Source organism: Henckelia pumila, chromosome 2 (assembly GCF_033568475.1).
Source record: "Henckelia pumila isolate YLH828 chromosome 2, ASM3356847v2, whole genome shotgun sequence".
Lineage (NCBI taxonomy): Eukaryota > Viridiplantae > Streptophyta > Magnoliopsida > Lamiales > Gesneriaceae > Henckelia > Henckelia pumila.
This window is the reverse complement of record NC_133121.1, coordinates 84,185,216-84,201,563: the sequence shown is the minus strand read 5'-3', so window position 1 is coordinate 84,201,563 and position 16,348 is coordinate 84,185,216. Positions and strand designations below refer to the sequence as shown.

The window sequence follows — 16,348 nt, the reverse complement described above, 5'->3', positions numbered from 1 at the left end:
AGATTTTTTTATTATCAAAATAACCAAAAATGATATATTGTATATATATATACTTCATTAATTATTATCCGACATCAGATATTGTTCCATATTTTTCTCTGAAATCAATTAATACTTAATTCGCATTTAATCGGTTTAGTACATGCCGCCCGCAGGGTACTACCCTGCGGGTGATGTGTAATTTCATGATTGGTCAAAATTAATGGGTCTCACGTGGGGCCCACTGATTTTAACCAATCATAAACCACCACGTCACCCGCAGGGCACTACCCTGCGGGTAGCAGGGTAGCATCAAGTCAACCCACATTTAATCATATTCGCAAGTTCGAACTAAGCTAAAACCTCAGTTTCCCACTCACGGGTACAAACCAAATGCTTCTCCACTCTCATTCCTCCACCCTCCGCCGCCTCTGCCGCCGCCGCCGCCGCACACTCTCAGCCTGACCCATATCAATTCGCCTCGCTTACAGAACAAAGCCACACAATGCACGCAGTATTCTCACCAGAATTTCCAAGAATTCTGCTTCTCCTCGCCCTTTTCCATCTCGTATGCCTCGCCTCCTCCTCTGATTTATCTACTGACAGAGCCGCTCTCCTAGCCCTCCGTACCGCCGTCGGTGGCCGCACTCTGTTCTGGAACACCACCTTCAGCACGCCATGCAACTGGCAAGGCGTTCTTTGCGAAAACAACCGTGTTACCGTCCTCCGCCTCCCTGGTTCGTCTCTGTTCGGAACTATTCCTTCCAACACTCTGTCCAACTTGAATTCGCTTCACACTCTCAGCCTTCGCCTCAACCACCTATATGGCCCACTTCCGTCTGACCTCTCCCGGCTCTCTCGGCTTCAGAATCTTTTTCTTCAGGGGAACCGGTTTTCCGGCGCAGTGCCTGATGTTCTTTTCTCGTTACACTCACTAGTGCGGTTGAATCTTGCCTCGAACAATTTTTCAGGTGAAATTCCTTCTGGGTTTAATAATTTGACGCGTTTGCGTGCGCTTTTTTTGGAGGATAACCAGTTTAGCGGTGTTCTGCCAAACATAGAACTCCCGGATCTGTTGCAGTTTAATGTCTCTTTTAATAATGTGAGTGGGTCAGTGCCGAAAGGGCTCGAGGGAAAGCCAAAGGATGCGTTTTTAGGAACTCTGCTTTGTGGGAATCCTCTTGATAACACTTGTAGTAAGAATGGTGGTGAAACTACAGGTGCCTCTCCTGAAGGGAACACAAACAGGAGTGGACCTTCGGACAAAAGTGGGAAAAAGAAGTTGTCTGGTGGTGCAATTGCTGGAATTGTGATAGGATCTGCTGTTGGTTTTACTTTGCTTCTGGTTGCTTTATTTGTTTTTTGTAGGATAAGGAGTGGACAGAAAACCAAGTCAGCGGATTTGATGGCAATCAAGAATCAAGAAAATGACTCAGCCGAAGAACCAATGGTGGCCGCAGAGAATGGGGCAATGGGGAATGGTTTTTCAGTGGCTGCAGCGGCTGCTGCAGCATTGAATGCTAACGGAAGCGTGAAGTTCGAAAAGGGAATGAATATGGCTTCTGCCAAGAAACTAGTATTTTTCAGGAATTATCCGAGGGTGTTTGATTTGGAGGAGTTGTTGAGGGCCTCGGCTGAAGTGTTGGGGAAGGGGACATCCGGGACCTCATATAAGGCGGTTTTGGAGGTTGGAACTGTTGTAGCTGTGAAAAGATTGAAAGATGTCACAATTATGGATAAAGAGTTTAAGGAGAGAATTAATGAGGTTGGAGCCGTGGAGCACGAGAATTTAGTGCCTCTTAGGGCTTACTATTATAGTAGAGAGGAGAAGCTTCTTGTTTATGACTATATGCCAATGGGAAGCCTTTCTGCACTTCTACACGGTTTGTAGCATTTTAGAGTCCTTAGCTTCAGTATTGAAGTGTCAACTTGTGCTTTGTTCTATCGGTTTAACTTTTAAGACATCCGTGTTGATCTAGCTTCAAATTTACTGTAGGATTGTTGAACTTAAAAATTCTGTCACATTCAGCTGAAACTTAGGCTATGTTGTTAGCATTTTGAGAAGATGATTTTGTGCACCTTATGCAAAACCAAGCATACATAAATAATAATGTCCCTAAACACCCAAGAACACTCCAAACATTATCTCAACACTTGTGACCTTTCCTTCTTTATTTCAACTTCAAAAAATAGAATCTCCAAGTGTTGATGTATAAATGTCTGGTTTCTTGGCAAAATACATCCAGGATTCTTTTTGTGAATGCATGACATTTCATCAACTGACTTTACAGGATTTTTGTTTTCGGAACATTGGTTTGGTTATTGAGAAATATAAAGTTTTCAGAGGGTAGATTGATGATATTTCAGTTCCAGTCTCTACTTCTAACCTTTTGAAGTTTATGTCATGCACAACTCTGCTGCTATAAATATGTCACTTTATTTTAGGTAAAGTTGGTGAAATTTCTTATTGTTTTAATTACATAGAATTGAATGTTCCCTGATTTTGACATTATGTACTTTTTTGTACCGATACCTGACTCGATCCTTGTTGGTAGATTTCCATACACAATACAATACAATTCATTATGAGTTGTCTTTTTTCCTTGGCCAGTTGTAGTAAATTATTTGCTTAGTATGTCATAATCTTATTTGAATCAAGGATATGCCAAGTTTTTTTCCAGAAGCGTGAGATCACAACTAGCGTTCCTTATTGGCAGTTTGTGTTTTCATAAATTCCACCTATAAGGCCTCGTTTGATCTGTAATATGAATGAAATTGTTTCATTTGAGTATAATGTGTTGCATTCTTACCACTGTTATCTTCCTCCTGTTCAGGAAATAAAGGAGCTGGTAGGACACCGTTGAACTGGGAAACGAGGTCCAGTATTGCCCTTGGAGCGGCTCGTGGAATCAAATACCTTCATTTGCGAGGCCCTAATTTTGCCCATGGAAACATTAAATCATCAAACATCCTACTCACCAAATCATGTGAAGCACAAGTCTCTGATTTTGGATTGAACCATCTGGTTGGAACTCCATCCTCACCAATCCAATTCACTGGCTATCGTGCACCAGAAGTGACCGACACTCGTCGAGTTTCCCAGAAAGCTGACATTTACAGCTTTGGCGTGGTAATCTTGGAGCTTCTTACAGGGAAAGCTCCCACTAACGCCCTCTTGAATGAGGAAGGAGTCGATCTACCAACATGGGTTCAGTCTGTGGTTCGAGATGAGTGGACTTCTGAAGTTTTTGATCTTGAACTGTTAAGATACCAAGATGTCGAGGAGGAAATGGTGCAGCTTTTGCAACTTGGGATCGACTGCACAACTCAGTACCCCGAAAATCGCCCCTCCATGTCTGAAGTTGTGAAACGAATTGAAGAACTTCGGTTTTCGAACTTGCTAAATGGTCAAGAACAGTTTGACCATGTATGAGTATGAGAAACTGATTGACTTAGTGTTTTTTTTTTTTTTGGATTGGCGTAATGTTTGTCAGCTGAGACTTTTATGTTTTCACACCAGTTGGATTTGTCTGTTAATTTGGATAGTATTCTTGGTTTCAAGAATTGACAGCATATTTCATTTATATCTTTCTTTCTGTGTTACTTCTTTGAGAAAATATCGTGTTAAATCGAGAACTTGCAAAACTTTTACTTTTGATTGGAAGATTACTGTAAACAAGAGGGAACCATGACTTCATGTTTTGATTACGGCTAGTTTTTTCAGGCTACAGAGAAGGACAAACATCGTTTGCCGTGAATTACTAGTGATTTATGTTATCAACTTTAAGGCGCCACTGTTGGTTCCAAATTGTACATCCAATATGTCTTATCATTTGATGGGAGTTCGAGAGGAAGATGTGCCTAAGATAGCGTTCCATGTAAGTCATAACATGCGCTACTACGAGTTTTTAATGATGTCTTTTAGTGATGTCTTTAGTCATTAGAATGACCTATAGTTTCTATGTATTTAACAACAAGAGTCTTTAGGAACTTTCTCGATCTGTTTGTTGTTATTTTTGTTGATTTCATTTCTTATTAAAGATTTTTTTGAAACAAACCTTTTTTATGGTCGTAAATTCAAAGGTATTGTCATTTTGACATGCTTCTTTGTTTTAAAAAAAATGTTTTTTACATTGAACTAGTTGTAGATAAAGTATGTGGAATTAGAATGTTGAAAAAAGTAACTTAATTCATTTTCTTCAAAATCAGCTCTCTCGGATAAAAGATATTTAGATTCTTATAATTTTATTTTTATTTTTTATATCGTGATATCCTGGGAGGAGATTAGCTCAGCTCATCGATGACCCTAAGCTCCAAAGACTATTATTTGACAAGCTACGATAGAGATAGGGAGCTCGGCCTCGGCAGCTCGGGAGGTTGGGACCTAAACCAAGCCCCTTGCTGTAGTTCCCAGGTCAGGTCGGGAGCTCGGCCTTGGGAGTTCGGGTGCTCGGCCAAGCTCCCCCACTATAATTACCAGCTCGGCTCGGGAGCTCGGCCAAGCTCCCCCACCATAATTCCCAGCTCGGGTCGGGAGCTCAGCTCGGGAGCTCGGCCAAGCTCCCCCACCAAAATTCCCAGCTCGGGAGTTTGGGAGATCAGCTCGCCCGTGATGTCAGTAGGAAGTTAGCTTGGTAGATTGGTTCGAAAACCTTGGGAGAGCAGCCATATAGAGCCCAAGTGATGACAGTTCAGCTCGGATAAGATGTACAGGTCAATATTTCCTTTATCGAATGAGATTCAGACGAGATCTCCGCCTATATTCGGGATCAGGATCCCGGGATTCTTGGGTTCTTGATTAGGAAGGTAAGCGTAAGATCCGGAGCCCTCTCCTATAAATACCAGGTTTATTTTCATTGTTTGGATCCTAATTTTCACTCGTGCGCACACACCACTCTCTATATTTCGCTATCCTAGCATCTGACTTGAGCGTCGGAGGGGATACATCGGAGCACCTTCCGGCCCCCCTTAACACTCTTGTTCGTGGTTTCAGGTCAGCAGCAGTTCATCTTCTGTTGGAGGAGTTTCATCAGCTCATCCAAGGAGATTACTTTATTGAGGTATATCAATTGGCGCCGTCTGTGGGAATTTTAAGCTAAGGCATAGATATGTCAGGAAGAGGAAGAGGAAGGGGAAGAGGGAATGTGGCGGACATGACTGTAGATCAGCTCAGCCAGTTCATCACTCAAACGGTGCAAGCGGCCATGAATCAGAATCCACCACCACCACCACCTCCCCCTCGACCCGTAGGTCAGCCCAACCCAATGGATGCGGTGTGGGACGAGATCAAGAGACTGGGTCGGCAAGTCGGAGGTCGGCCAGGGCCTATACAGAGAGAAAGCCCTTTTACTCGGGCTATTCTAGATGAAGAACTCCCTGCAAATTTTAAGCAGTCTACTTTAGGGGAGTATGATGGGAGCTCAGATCCGGAGGAGCATTTGGAAAGATTTGAAAATGCAGCTCTGTTACATAGATATTCGGATGCAATTAAGTGTCGGGTTTTTCTCACTACTCTGGTGAGGTCAGCTCAGCAATGGTTCAACCTCGTACAGCTTGGTAGCATCCGGAATTTCAATGACTTCAGTTTAGCCTTTTTACACCAATATGCGAGTAGCAAAAAATATTTGAAGACTTCCCTCAGTTTGTTTAATCTGAAACAATCTGAGGTGGAACCATTGAGGGAGTATGTTCAGCGTTTCAATACAGCAGCTCTGAAAGTACCTGCTGCTACTGTTGATACCTTGGTTAACTCTTTCACTCAAGGGATGAGGGGAGGAGAGTTTTTCAAATCCTTGGTCAAGAAGCCTCCTTTGACTTATAATGAGCTCCTTAGTCGAGCTGAGAAGTATGTGAATTTGGAGGATGCACAAAGGCAAAGGAGACATGAAGGAACGTCTGGAAGTAAACCAAGTACCAAGTTGGGAGCAAAGGCAGAAGGGAAGACAGAAGGAGGAAGGAAGAGGGTTGCAGAAGAGATGAACAGGGTTAAGAGACCCTACGCCTACGTACCACTCTCAGTAATCCTGGAGAAGGCAATGCAAGTATGTGAGGATAGGCGAGCACTTGTGAGGCCTCGGAATGCTGAGAAAGGCCCGCGGTTACCGCCATCTAACAAGTTTTGCGATTTTCATCATGAGTATGGGCATGTCACCAATGATTGTCAGAGGCTAGGTGAGGAGGTTCAGAGGATCATGTATGATGACCCTCAAATCAGAGCTGAGCTGACTCGAAAGGGAAATCCTCCTCGCCAAGGCCGAGCTCCACAATGGAGGAATCAGAGGAATGAAGTTGGAGGGAATCAAGGTGATCATCAAGGAATAGCTCCTCAAAATGGTCAGGGAGAGAGGGTTCAACAAATGGAAAATCACCCTCATAGGGGTATGATCCATATGATTTCAGGGGGCACTACGGATGGAGATTCAGGAAGGGCTCTCAAAGCTCACGGGCGTAGGTTGGAAAGTTTCGAGGTGAAGGCTCAGCTCAGCTGTCCTGCTGATCCGAACATCAGTTTTGGAAGGGAAGATTTAAAGGATGTGGTGATACTTCATAATGATCCTTTATTAGTCACCTTGACCATAGCTAATTATGATGTGGCTCGCATCTTTGTGGACACTGGGAGCTCAGTGAATATTATCTTCAAAGAAACCCTTGACCAAATGAAATTGGAAGGATTTGAGTTAGACCCAATCACCACGGCATTGTATGGATTCACGGGTCATGCTTTACAACCCCTAGGACAAATAGTGCTCCCCTTATCTCTTGGAAGTGGGGAGCAGAGAGTAACCAAGATGGCCTGCTTCACGATGGTGGATGCACCATACTCTTTCAATGGGATCTTGGGACGCCCCTCCCTGAGTGATTTCCGAGTTGTGGCCTCCACCTAGCACCAGAAATTGAAGTTCCCAAGTGGAAAAGAAGTGGGGGTTGTTCGGGGTGATCAGAAGGCAGCTCGGTTGTGCTATGTGAACGAAGTAAAGATTGATGCCAAGAGAAGTAGGAGGGAGGTAGGAATGGTTTCAATGGGCCAGGAACCGAGGATGTTTGGTCAGAAGGTGCTTCTGATGTCTGAAGAAGGCCATGAGAAGGTGGAGTTAAGCCCGGGAGCTCAGATTGTCAAATTAGCTGCTGATCTCAGCTCGTCGATGAAGCAAAGCTTGGTTGGTTGCTTGAAGAAGAAAAAAGATGTTTTTTCTTGGTCTGTATCAGAGCTCACAGGGGTCAGCGCAGAAATTATGGTTCATCGACTCAATATTCTCGCGGGAGTAAGGCCGATAAAACAGAAGAAGAGACACTTTGGACCAAAAAAGGATAAGGTCATTAAGAAAGAGGTAGATGAGCTTCTTAAGGCAGGACACATTAGGGAAGTGCAATTCCCTACCTGGTTATCCAATGTGGTCTTTGTCCCTAAGAGTTCAGGAAAGTGGAGAATGTGTGTTGATTTCAGGGATTTAAATAAGGCGTACCCAAAAGATTGTTATCCACTGCGTCAAATTGATCAGTTGGTTGACTCTACGGCGGGTCATCAGTATTTATGCTTCATGGACGCATATCAAGGGTACCACAAAATTCCTTTGGCTGAGGAAGATCAGGACAAAGTAAGTTTTACTACCTCTCATGGAACTTTTTGTTACAAAGTGATGCCTTTTGGTTTGAAGAATGCAAGGGCCACTTATCAGAGACTCATGGACAGAGTGTTCGCCTCCCAGATTGGTAGAAATGTGGAAGTTTATGTGGATGATATCCTGGTAAAATCTCAGGATGATGTGGGATTGGTGGCCGACCTTGAGGAGACCTTCTCAACTTTGAGGACTTACTGTGTGAAACTCAATCCAGAGAAGTGTGTATTTGGAGTCAGGGGAGGTAAGTTTTTGGGGTACATGATTATTGAGAGGGGGATTGAGGCTAACCCGGAAAAAGTGCAAGTTATTCGATCCATGTCTCCTCCTCGCAATTTGCAGGAAGTTCAGAGGTTGGCAGGAAGGATAGTGGCTTTATCTCGATTCATATCAAGATCAGCTCATAGAAGTTTACCTTTCTTTAAGGTGCTGCGTAAAGCCAAGAAATTTGAATGGGATGACGAATGTGGGAAGGCATTTGATGATCTAAAAATTTACTTAGCTGAACTTCCTGTGTTGGCTAAGGCAATTCCGGGTGAGCCGTTATGCATCTACTTGTCAGCTTTGGAAGGGGCGGTCAGTTCAGTACTCCTTAGGCAGGAGGGAACAACTCAACACCCTATATATTTTTTCTCACATGCCCTTAAGGGTGCTGAACTCCGATATTCGGAAGTGGAAAAGCTAGCATTGGCTTTGGTTATGACAGCAAGGAAGCTCAGACCTTACTTTCTATCACATCCTATTGTGGTGCTGACCAATAGTCCTATTGGGAGGGTATTGACTCGAGCTGATATTTCTGGAAGATTGGTGAAGTGGACTACAGAGCTTAGTGAGTATGATATTCAGTATGAGCCAAGGTCAGCTATTAAAGCTCAGACATTGGCCGACTTTTTAGCTGAAACCAAACATATGGAAGGGGAGGACTTGTGGAAGATATATGTTGATGGTGCTTCTAACAATGAAGGATGTGGAGTGGGGGCGCTTTTGATTTCCCTCTGTGGAGATGAGATTAGATTGGCAGTCAGGTTGGATTTTCGAGCTTCCAACAATGAGGCAAAATATGAGGCTGTGTTAATTGGTCTCCAGCAGCTAAGCAAGTTGGGGCAGCTTGAGTGAATCTTTATTCCGACTCCCAGTTGGTAGCTCAGAAGGTGAATGGATCATATGAGGTTAAAAGTGAAAAGTTGAAAGAATACATGAAGGTGATAGAGGAAGCTCGGAGCCTTTTTGACGAAGTGATATTTGAGCAAATCCCTAGGGAAAGCAATGAAAAAGCAGATTCTCTTGCCAAGATGGCTAGCTCACTTCATAACTGGAAAAATAGGGAGGTAGTTGTGAGAGTAGAATTGACACCCTCTACTGAGCTCACACCATTAGCTCAGGAGGAGAGTGACTGGAGAAAAGAGCTCTTGAAATACATGGAGAAGGGTGAGTTACCAAGGGATTCGAAGAAGGCATATCGGTTGAAACAAAGGAGTCTCCGCTTTGTAATGGTGGAGGGAGTTCTTTATAAGAGGTCATTTTCTGGACCTCTTCTCAAATTTTTAGGCCCTAAGGAAGCTCATTATGTCCTGAATGAAATACACGAGGGGTGTTGCGGCAATCACTTGGGTTCTTATTCTCTAGCCCGTAAGGTCCTCTTGGCGGGATATTTTTGGCCTATTATCTTAAAGACGTCATAGCTTTGGTGACTTCTTGTGACAGTTGTCAGCGACATAGCAGACTTCAGCACCAGCCCGCAGCGTTGATGAAAGGGATAGTGGCAGCATGTCCTTTTGATCAGTGGGGAATTGATATTGTGACACCCGGAGCCAAAAAGTCCTAGGGCGGTACATGGTCCGCAATATGGGTGGTTAATACCTGAAAGATGGAAACCCCACCAAAAATGGGCGACGGGTGACATGAATGAACCGATCCTACACCGGAATGAGAGGTACAAAAAGATTTGATATGTACAACTCATATCAAGAAGGTGCATCTTCTTTTCGGAAGCTCATCACATAAGAACTCCAAAGTTAAGCGTGCTTGACTTGGGGCAATTATAGGATGGGTGACCCCCTGGGAAGTTTCTCGGGGTGCGTGTGAGTGAGGACATAAGCACGCTGGAAAGACCTGTCTTGATACAGTGGGTCGTTACAGATATTGTGGGTCCCTTCCCTCCAGCCCCCGCTTAGAAGAAATTCTTGTTGGTCGCTATTGATTACTTCTCTAAGTGGGTGGAGGCGGAGGCCCTGGCTCGAATTACTGAAGGGGAAGTTATGAAATTTCTATGAAAGAATATATTATGAAGATTTGGAGTACCTCGGAAGCTCATTTCTGATAATGGGATACAATTTCAAGGAACTCGGGTACAAGCATGGTGTACAGAGATGAAGATCCAACAGCACTTCACCTCTGTCCATTATCCCCAAAGCAATGGTCAGGTGGAAGTGACTAACCTATCTTTAGTGCAAAGCTTGAAGACACGCTTGGGAAAAGCCCAAGGAAATTGGGTGGAAGAGCTCCCTAGCGTGTTATGGTCATATCGTACTACGCCAAAAATTGGGACCGGAGAGACTCCATTCAGTTTGGTGTATGGAAATGAGGCAGTCTTGCTAACAGAAATTGGAGAAGAGTTAGCTCGGATCATTTTCTATGATGAGAATAACGAAAAAAAGAGAATGGAAGAATTAGAATTTTTGGATGAAAAGAGAGAACCTGCTGCCATCAGAATGGAGGCGTACAAGAACAGGATAGCTCGGTCCTATAATCGTCGGGTGCGCAGAAAGGGCTTCCAGATAGGAGATTTGGTGCTCAGGAGAGTTCAGGAGGAGGCTGTAGGGAAGCTTGACCCTAAATGGGAAGGACCGTACAAGGTGGTGATGAGGCTCAGTTCGGATGCTTATTACTTGGAAGATTCAAAGGGGAAGATGCTGAAGATACCTTGGAGTGCTTACAATTTACGCAAATATTATTCTTAAATGTTGCAAGAACAATTTTCTTTTAAGTTGTAATTCATGCAAATTACATTTTATTTTATACACAGTTACTCTTTTAGAAATATGGATGTAAACATGACTCAGCTCATTACCTTAGTCACGCCTCTTAGGCCCCTGACTTTGGCTCAGCTCATTACTTTAGTCACGTCTCTTAGGCCCCTGACTTTGGCTCAGCTCATTACCTTAGTCACGCCTCTTAGGCCCCTGACTTTGGCTCAGCTTATTACCTTAGTCACGTCTCTTAGGCCCCTGACTTTGGCTCAGCTCATTACCTTAGCCACGCCTCTTAGGCCCCTGACTTTGGCTCAGCTCATTACCTTATTCACGCCTCTTAGGCCCTTGAATTTGGTTCAGCTCGTCACCTTGGTCGCGCCTCTTAGGCCCCGAAATTTGGTTCAAGCTCATTATCCTAGCAAGCTCAACCAAACACACTCATTTTAACTTGAGCACATCTAGTACTTAGAGCAGGGGAAGATCAAGTTGGGAGCTCATTCAAGTTCTTGGGTTACATAAGCAAGATCAGGTCGGGAGCTCATTCAAGCTCTTGGGTCACATAAGCCAGGTCAGGTCGGGAGCCCTTTCAAGCTCTCGGGTAACATAAGCCAGGTCAGGTCGGGAGCTCAGTTAAGCTCTCGGGTAACATAAGTCAGATAAGGTCGGGAGCTCATTCAAGCTCTCGCGTAACATAAGTCAGGACAGGTCGGGAGCTCATTCAAGCTCTCGGGTAACATAAGTCAGGTCAGGTCGGGAGCTCGGACGTCGGAGCTCGGGAGCTCGGCTAAGACTCACCGGTATATTTGACAGCTCGGTTCAGGAGCTTAGCTCGGGAGTTTTGGCAGCTCAGCTCGGCCATCTAAAGCTCAGCTCGGCTAACCTTCGGGTGTTAGTTAATTTTTAAGTATTTATCTTGCCTCCCTTCAGAAGCTCAGCTCAGCTCAGCTCACCTTCGGGAGTTGGTTAATTTTTAAGTATTTATCTTGCCTCCCTTCTGGAGCTCAGCTCAGCTCACCTTCTGAAGTTAGTTAATTTTTAAGTATTTATCTTGTCTCCCTTCAGGGGCTCAGCTCAGCTCACCTTCGGGAGTTGGTTAATTTTTAAGTATTTATCTTGCCTCCCTTCAGGAGCTCAGCTCAGCTCACCTTCGGGAGTTGGTTAATTTTTAAGTATTTATCTTGCCTCCCTTCAGGAGCTCAGCTCAGCTCACCTTCGGGAGTTGGTTAATTTTTAAGTATTTATCTTGCCTCCCTTCAGGAGCTCAGCTCAGCTCACCTTCGGGAGTTGGTTAATTTTTAAGTATTTATCTTGCCTCCCTTTAGGAGCTCAGCTAAGTTCACCTTCGGGAGTTGATTAATTTTTAAGTATTTATCTTGCCTCCCTTCAGGAGCTCAGCTCAGCTAACCTTCGTGTGTTAGTTAATTTTTAAGTATTTATCTTGCCTCCCTTCATGAGCTCAGCTCAGCTCACCTTCGGGAGTTGGTTAATTTTTAAGTATTTATCTTGTCTTCCTTCAGGAGCTCAGCTCAGCTCACCTTCGGGTGTTAGTTTATTTTTAAGAATGTATCTTGCCTCCCTTGGGGAGCTCAGCTCACCTTCAGGTGTTGGAATTATTTTCAATGTCTATTATGCCTACCTCAGGGTGCTCAGCTTTCCTTCGAATGAATGGTTTCCAGTATTTATGGTGCCTCCCTTCGGGGAGCCCAGTTCATTTTCAGGTTAACTCGGATGGGATTACGAAGAAAAAATAAGAGCATTCATAAAAAAATATGTGTTTACACCAGCAAATATACAAAACTTAATGGTTTTCATTTTCACCCTCCCCCTCCTTATCCTCGCTGCCTGTGGAGGAGCCCAGGGCACACTTCTCCATATTCATAAAGTCAAGGGGAGTCCCTTCAGGAGGGTAGCCGGCCTCCTGGAATTGCTTGGTGCATCCTTCGAAACCTATAGCCAGGTAGCCATAAGCTATTTCAGCTATTGTGTCCATGAAATCCTCTGATTCCAGGAAGGCCGCCTTGAAGCCCTCTAATCCTTTTGCTAGCTCGGCCCGAGCTCCCTCTAGTTCCTGGGTAGCTTGGCCGAGCTGATCTTGAGATCCTTTGAGCTCCCCCTGCAGAGCCTCCTTTTGAACTTCAGAGATCCGAAGGTCATTTTGGTGCTTCATCCTCTCTGCTTGGAATCCCATCCGCATCTCCTCCATCTGAGCTCGGAGGTTGGCCGCCTCTTTGTCATAAGAAAGGTTAAGGTCCTCTAGCTTCTGGTTCAACTCAGCAACGTGAGCTTCATAACCCCAGGTGTCCCTAATGAGTTGCTTCCTAGCAATGGAAGCTCGGAGAGACACCTCGGCATTTAGGGCGGCAACCTAGCAAAAAAAAAAAAAAAATACCAAGTAAACGAGGTTAAGAGATGAGTATAAAATTGCTGAGCATAAGGTATGTAGAATCCAGATCACCTCAGCGGAAGCAGTGTTTGAGCACTGCATGAGCTCAGCCCAGCCAAGGCTCTTAACATAATCGGCATCGGCTTGAGAAAGCATGTCCCGAAGGACTGAGACGGCTGTTGGAGTTGGGCCCACTCCCACGATTTGGAGCTCGTCGTGATACATTTCAAAGAAGTTGGATCGACACCGCACCATGGGGGTTTGGGGTTTCTCTGACCTGAACTGCCTCAGGGGAATCACCTCAGGAATGCTAGACTTTCCAAACTCCAGCTCCACCACCTCGGGGTGGGGACTCGATGTAGCACGCCTTTTTGAGCCCTTAAAAGGGGCGGATGAAGGCTCAGATGTGGTAGCAGCTTGGGGCGAAGGGACCTTTGATTTGGCAGAGCTCCCTTCAGCCTTGCCCCACGATGGGGCAACTGTCTTCTTTTTCTCAAAAATTCTCTTCAGGGCAGCGTCCATAACTCTTTTTTTCTGGGCAAAGAGGAGGGAAGGTCAGTTAAATGATAATAATGCCAATAAATGGGAGCAGGGCCGGGGAAAGGGCCATACCTAAATTGCCGTGGACAGAAACATCCGCCGAGCTGAGCCCGTGGTGGCAGAGCAGATCTTCTGCGATAAGGGCAGAAATATCGAAGCACCTTCCCCCTATGGCCCTTTGGGCTCCTATGAACAATTCCCCCTATCGGAAGCCCGGGGCTGGAACAGGAAAGATGGGGAGAGTGTCCCTCCATCGAGAGCATATATCCCAATCATCAGTGGGGTGAACAAAAAAGAAAGAGCTCTTCCAATTTTTGTTGGAACTAGGAGAGCCCTTGAAAAATTTACAATTGGGTCGACATGAAAAATAAAAAGGGCCCTCATCAGAACGCTTGGGGAGTAAAAAATTACAGATGGTGAAACAACTCACTTCAAAGCCTAAGGTCCTAAAAAGAACTATGAAGCTACAGAGAGTTCGGAAAGAGTTAGGGGTGAACTGCCCTAAGTGGAGCTCATAATAGCGGCTAAGCTGTTGAAAGATCAAGGGGAGGGGGAACCTCAGACCGGCTTCCAGCTGATCTATATAAAAGGTGTAATAGCCCAATGAAGGATGGTCAGCTCGGTCATCCAGATCAGGGATGATGAACTCATAGTCCTCGGGGGCGTGGGATAGAGCTCTTATTTTCACCTCATCCGAAGCATCTAGCTCAGAAGGGTACAGCTCATACCACGGCACCGCGCGGGCCTCGGGGTCATTGCCCAGGTCATCATCCCTAGCCGAAGCTGATGCGGGAGCAGGGAATTTTGCCCTTATGCTCTCCTGCTAGGGTGATTGCAAGGGAATCATAACGATCCACCTCAGCAAACACCTCATCCGAGCTCTCAGCATGAGGTAGGGGTGAGGAAGTCATTAAAACAAGATAAGTACCAACTTACGAGGGAAGCTCGGGAGTGAAAGCTAGAAAGAGAAAATGTGCAAGGGGAGCAAAAGTGAAAATGAAAATAATTTTTACAGCGAGGCCTATTTATAGAAAGCCCAGTTCAATTCAGGCCGTTGATTTTAGGACAGATGGACGGCTCAGATTCTCTGGAATTCGAAAAGTTACAGTTTCATAGTACTTGTCAGAATGACAGTGGGGCTCGGCAGGAAACCTCAGCTCGGCATTAGTTTAGGGTCATCTCAGAATAAAAACAACGAATTTCGAGTCTTTGACCTCAGTTCGACTTTCAAGGGGAGGACTTGTGATACCCCGGTATTTTCCTATCCTAGCATCTGACTTGAGCGTCAGAGGGAATACATCGGAGCACCTTCCAGCCCCCCTTAACACTCTTGTTTGTGGTTTCAGGTCAGCAGCAGTTCATCTTCTGTTGGAGGAGTTTCATCAGCTCATCCAAGAAGATCACTTTATTGAGGTATATCATATCGAATTGGTTGTAGAGATAGTGTGTTTACATCTTGAATTTCTGAATAACACGAAGTTACGAACAAGACCTGACCATCATAGCAAGTCATTTCCTTCAAAATCAGCTCTCTTCGATAGAATGTATTTTGAATCGTAAATGTTTTTTTGTTTTTGCTAACACATAATTATTTGTAGAGATGATATGTTGGATTAGAATGTTGAATTGTAATTTCAAATACATGAGAATAAGTCTCGGGGGGTTGGGTTTACACTGAACTAGTTGTAGAGATTGTGTGTGTATATCTTGAATTTCTGCATAACTATGAAGTGACGTACATGATCTGACCATCACATCAACCGATTTCGTTCATAGTCATCATACTAAGTGATTCTCCTAGCTATCACAATTCACAACAAATCATTTCCTTCAAAATCAGCTCTTTTGGATAAAAGGTATTTTGAATCTTATAGCTTTTTTTTTTGGTTTTACATTTGATATAGCAAAATATTGATATTATCCGATTGGAGACAATTTGGGTAATTTGTGAAGATCTGGATAGTCGGATTAATACTCGAATTGTTCCAAAGATGGAACTATTAAGACTGAGAGAACTTGAGCTATTTATAGTTGATCAGAGAGTTTCATGAGCTTGAGCCTCTTATGGGCTTTTAGGAATTTATGGGTCTTGATAAAGTGTCCAAATAAATAACTAAATAGTATGAGACCCAAATGGATCGAACCACTGGGCTTGGACCCGGGAGAAAGTCAAATTGAATAATAACTCGTCAGCATTGAACTAGTTGTTGAGAATACAAATTATATGTTTGAATTACAATGTTGAGTTGGAGTTTCAAATGATGAAAATAAGTTTCATTATTTTAATATTAAAGATTCACAGCAAGTGATTTTTCTAACCATCACAAGAAGTCATTTCCCTCAAAATCAGTTCTCCTGGTTAAAAGATATTTTGAATCCATATACTTTTTTTTAAAAAAAAAAATTTTAGTTTTTATATTATATATATACATATACATACATGGAACTAGTTGTATAGATGATATATTAGATTAGAACATCTCGTTAAAGTTTCAAATAGATGAGAATTTCATTCCTTTCTTTAAAACTAAAGATTAACAGCAAACCATTACCTTCAAAACTAGCTCTCTCTTACAAAAAGTATTTTGAATCTTACCGTTTTAATATTTTATAATCTCGATTTGATGCAGTGAAATTTTAAGTGGTCTACGAAGATTATTTCACTTCAAATTGAAAATATTCCAAATTTGTTGTCATGTCATCAGATTTTATAGCTTAGTTAATATTTTTTGGCTAAAATTAGATATTTAGTAAAAATAAGATCAGAATATTAATAGTTAAAAAATCAATATCCAAAATTCATTAGTTAAACGATTAAAAGAGAAAACAATTAAATGCATAGAAACCAATGAATTTTT

The 16,348-nt window shown here is 43.5% G+C and overlaps 4 protein-coding genes across 4 annotated transcripts; all 4 read left to right on the top strand.

Annotated features, from left to right (window-relative positions):
• The first annotated feature begins 350 nt into the window (after positions 1–350).
• Positions 351–3,528, top strand: LOC140882121 (probable inactive receptor kinase At1g48480). The gene is made up of 2 exons (XM_073287894.1): positions 351–1,862; positions 2,814–3,528. Exons 1-2 carry the CDS (start codon positions 485–487, stop codon positions 3,410–3,412), a joined length of 1,977 nt encoding a protein of 658 aa, XP_073143995.1. The 5' UTR covers positions 351–484; the 3' UTR covers positions 3,413–3,528.
• Positions 3,529–5,087: 1,559 nt separating this feature from the next.
• On the top strand, positions 5,088–6,863 carry LOC140877827 (uncharacterized). Its single transcript, XM_073281410.1, has one exon. The coding sequence runs from the start codon at positions 5,088–5,090 to the stop codon at positions 6,861–6,863; it is 1,776 nt and encodes a 591-aa protein (XP_073137511.1).
• A 1,928-nt stretch (positions 6,864–8,791) lies between these two features.
• On the top strand, positions 8,792–9,277 carry LOC140877826 (uncharacterized). The gene has a single exon (XM_073281409.1). The coding sequence runs from the start codon at positions 8,792–8,794 to the stop codon at positions 9,275–9,277; it is 486 nt and encodes a 161-aa protein (XP_073137510.1).
• A 687-nt stretch (positions 9,278–9,964) lies between these two features.
• Positions 9,965–10,555, top strand: LOC140877825 (uncharacterized). Its single transcript, XM_073281408.1, has one exon. The coding sequence runs from the start codon at positions 9,965–9,967 to the stop codon at positions 10,553–10,555; it is 591 nt and encodes a 196-aa protein (XP_073137509.1).
• Positions 10,556–16,348: the final 5,793 nt, after the last annotated feature.

Coding starts and splice junctions, on each gene's coding strand:
- LOC140877825 (XM_073281408.1), top strand. CDS start 9,965: ATGAAGATCCAACAGCACTTCACCTCTGTCCATTATCCCCAAAGCAAT.
- LOC140882121 (XM_073287894.1), top strand. CDS start 485: ATGCACGCAGTATTCTCACCAGAATTTCCAAGAATTCTGCTTCTCCTC. Junction 1,863..2,813: donor CCTTTCTGCACTTCTACACG/GTTTGTAGCATT, acceptor CCTCCTGTTCAG/GAAATAAAGGAGCTGGTAGG.
- LOC140877826 (XM_073281409.1), top strand. CDS start 8,792: ATGAAGGTGATAGAGGAAGCTCGGAGCCTTTTTGACGAAGTGATATTT.
- LOC140877827 (XM_073281410.1), top strand. CDS start 5,088: ATGTCAGGAAGAGGAAGAGGAAGGGGAAGAGGGAATGTGGCGGACATG.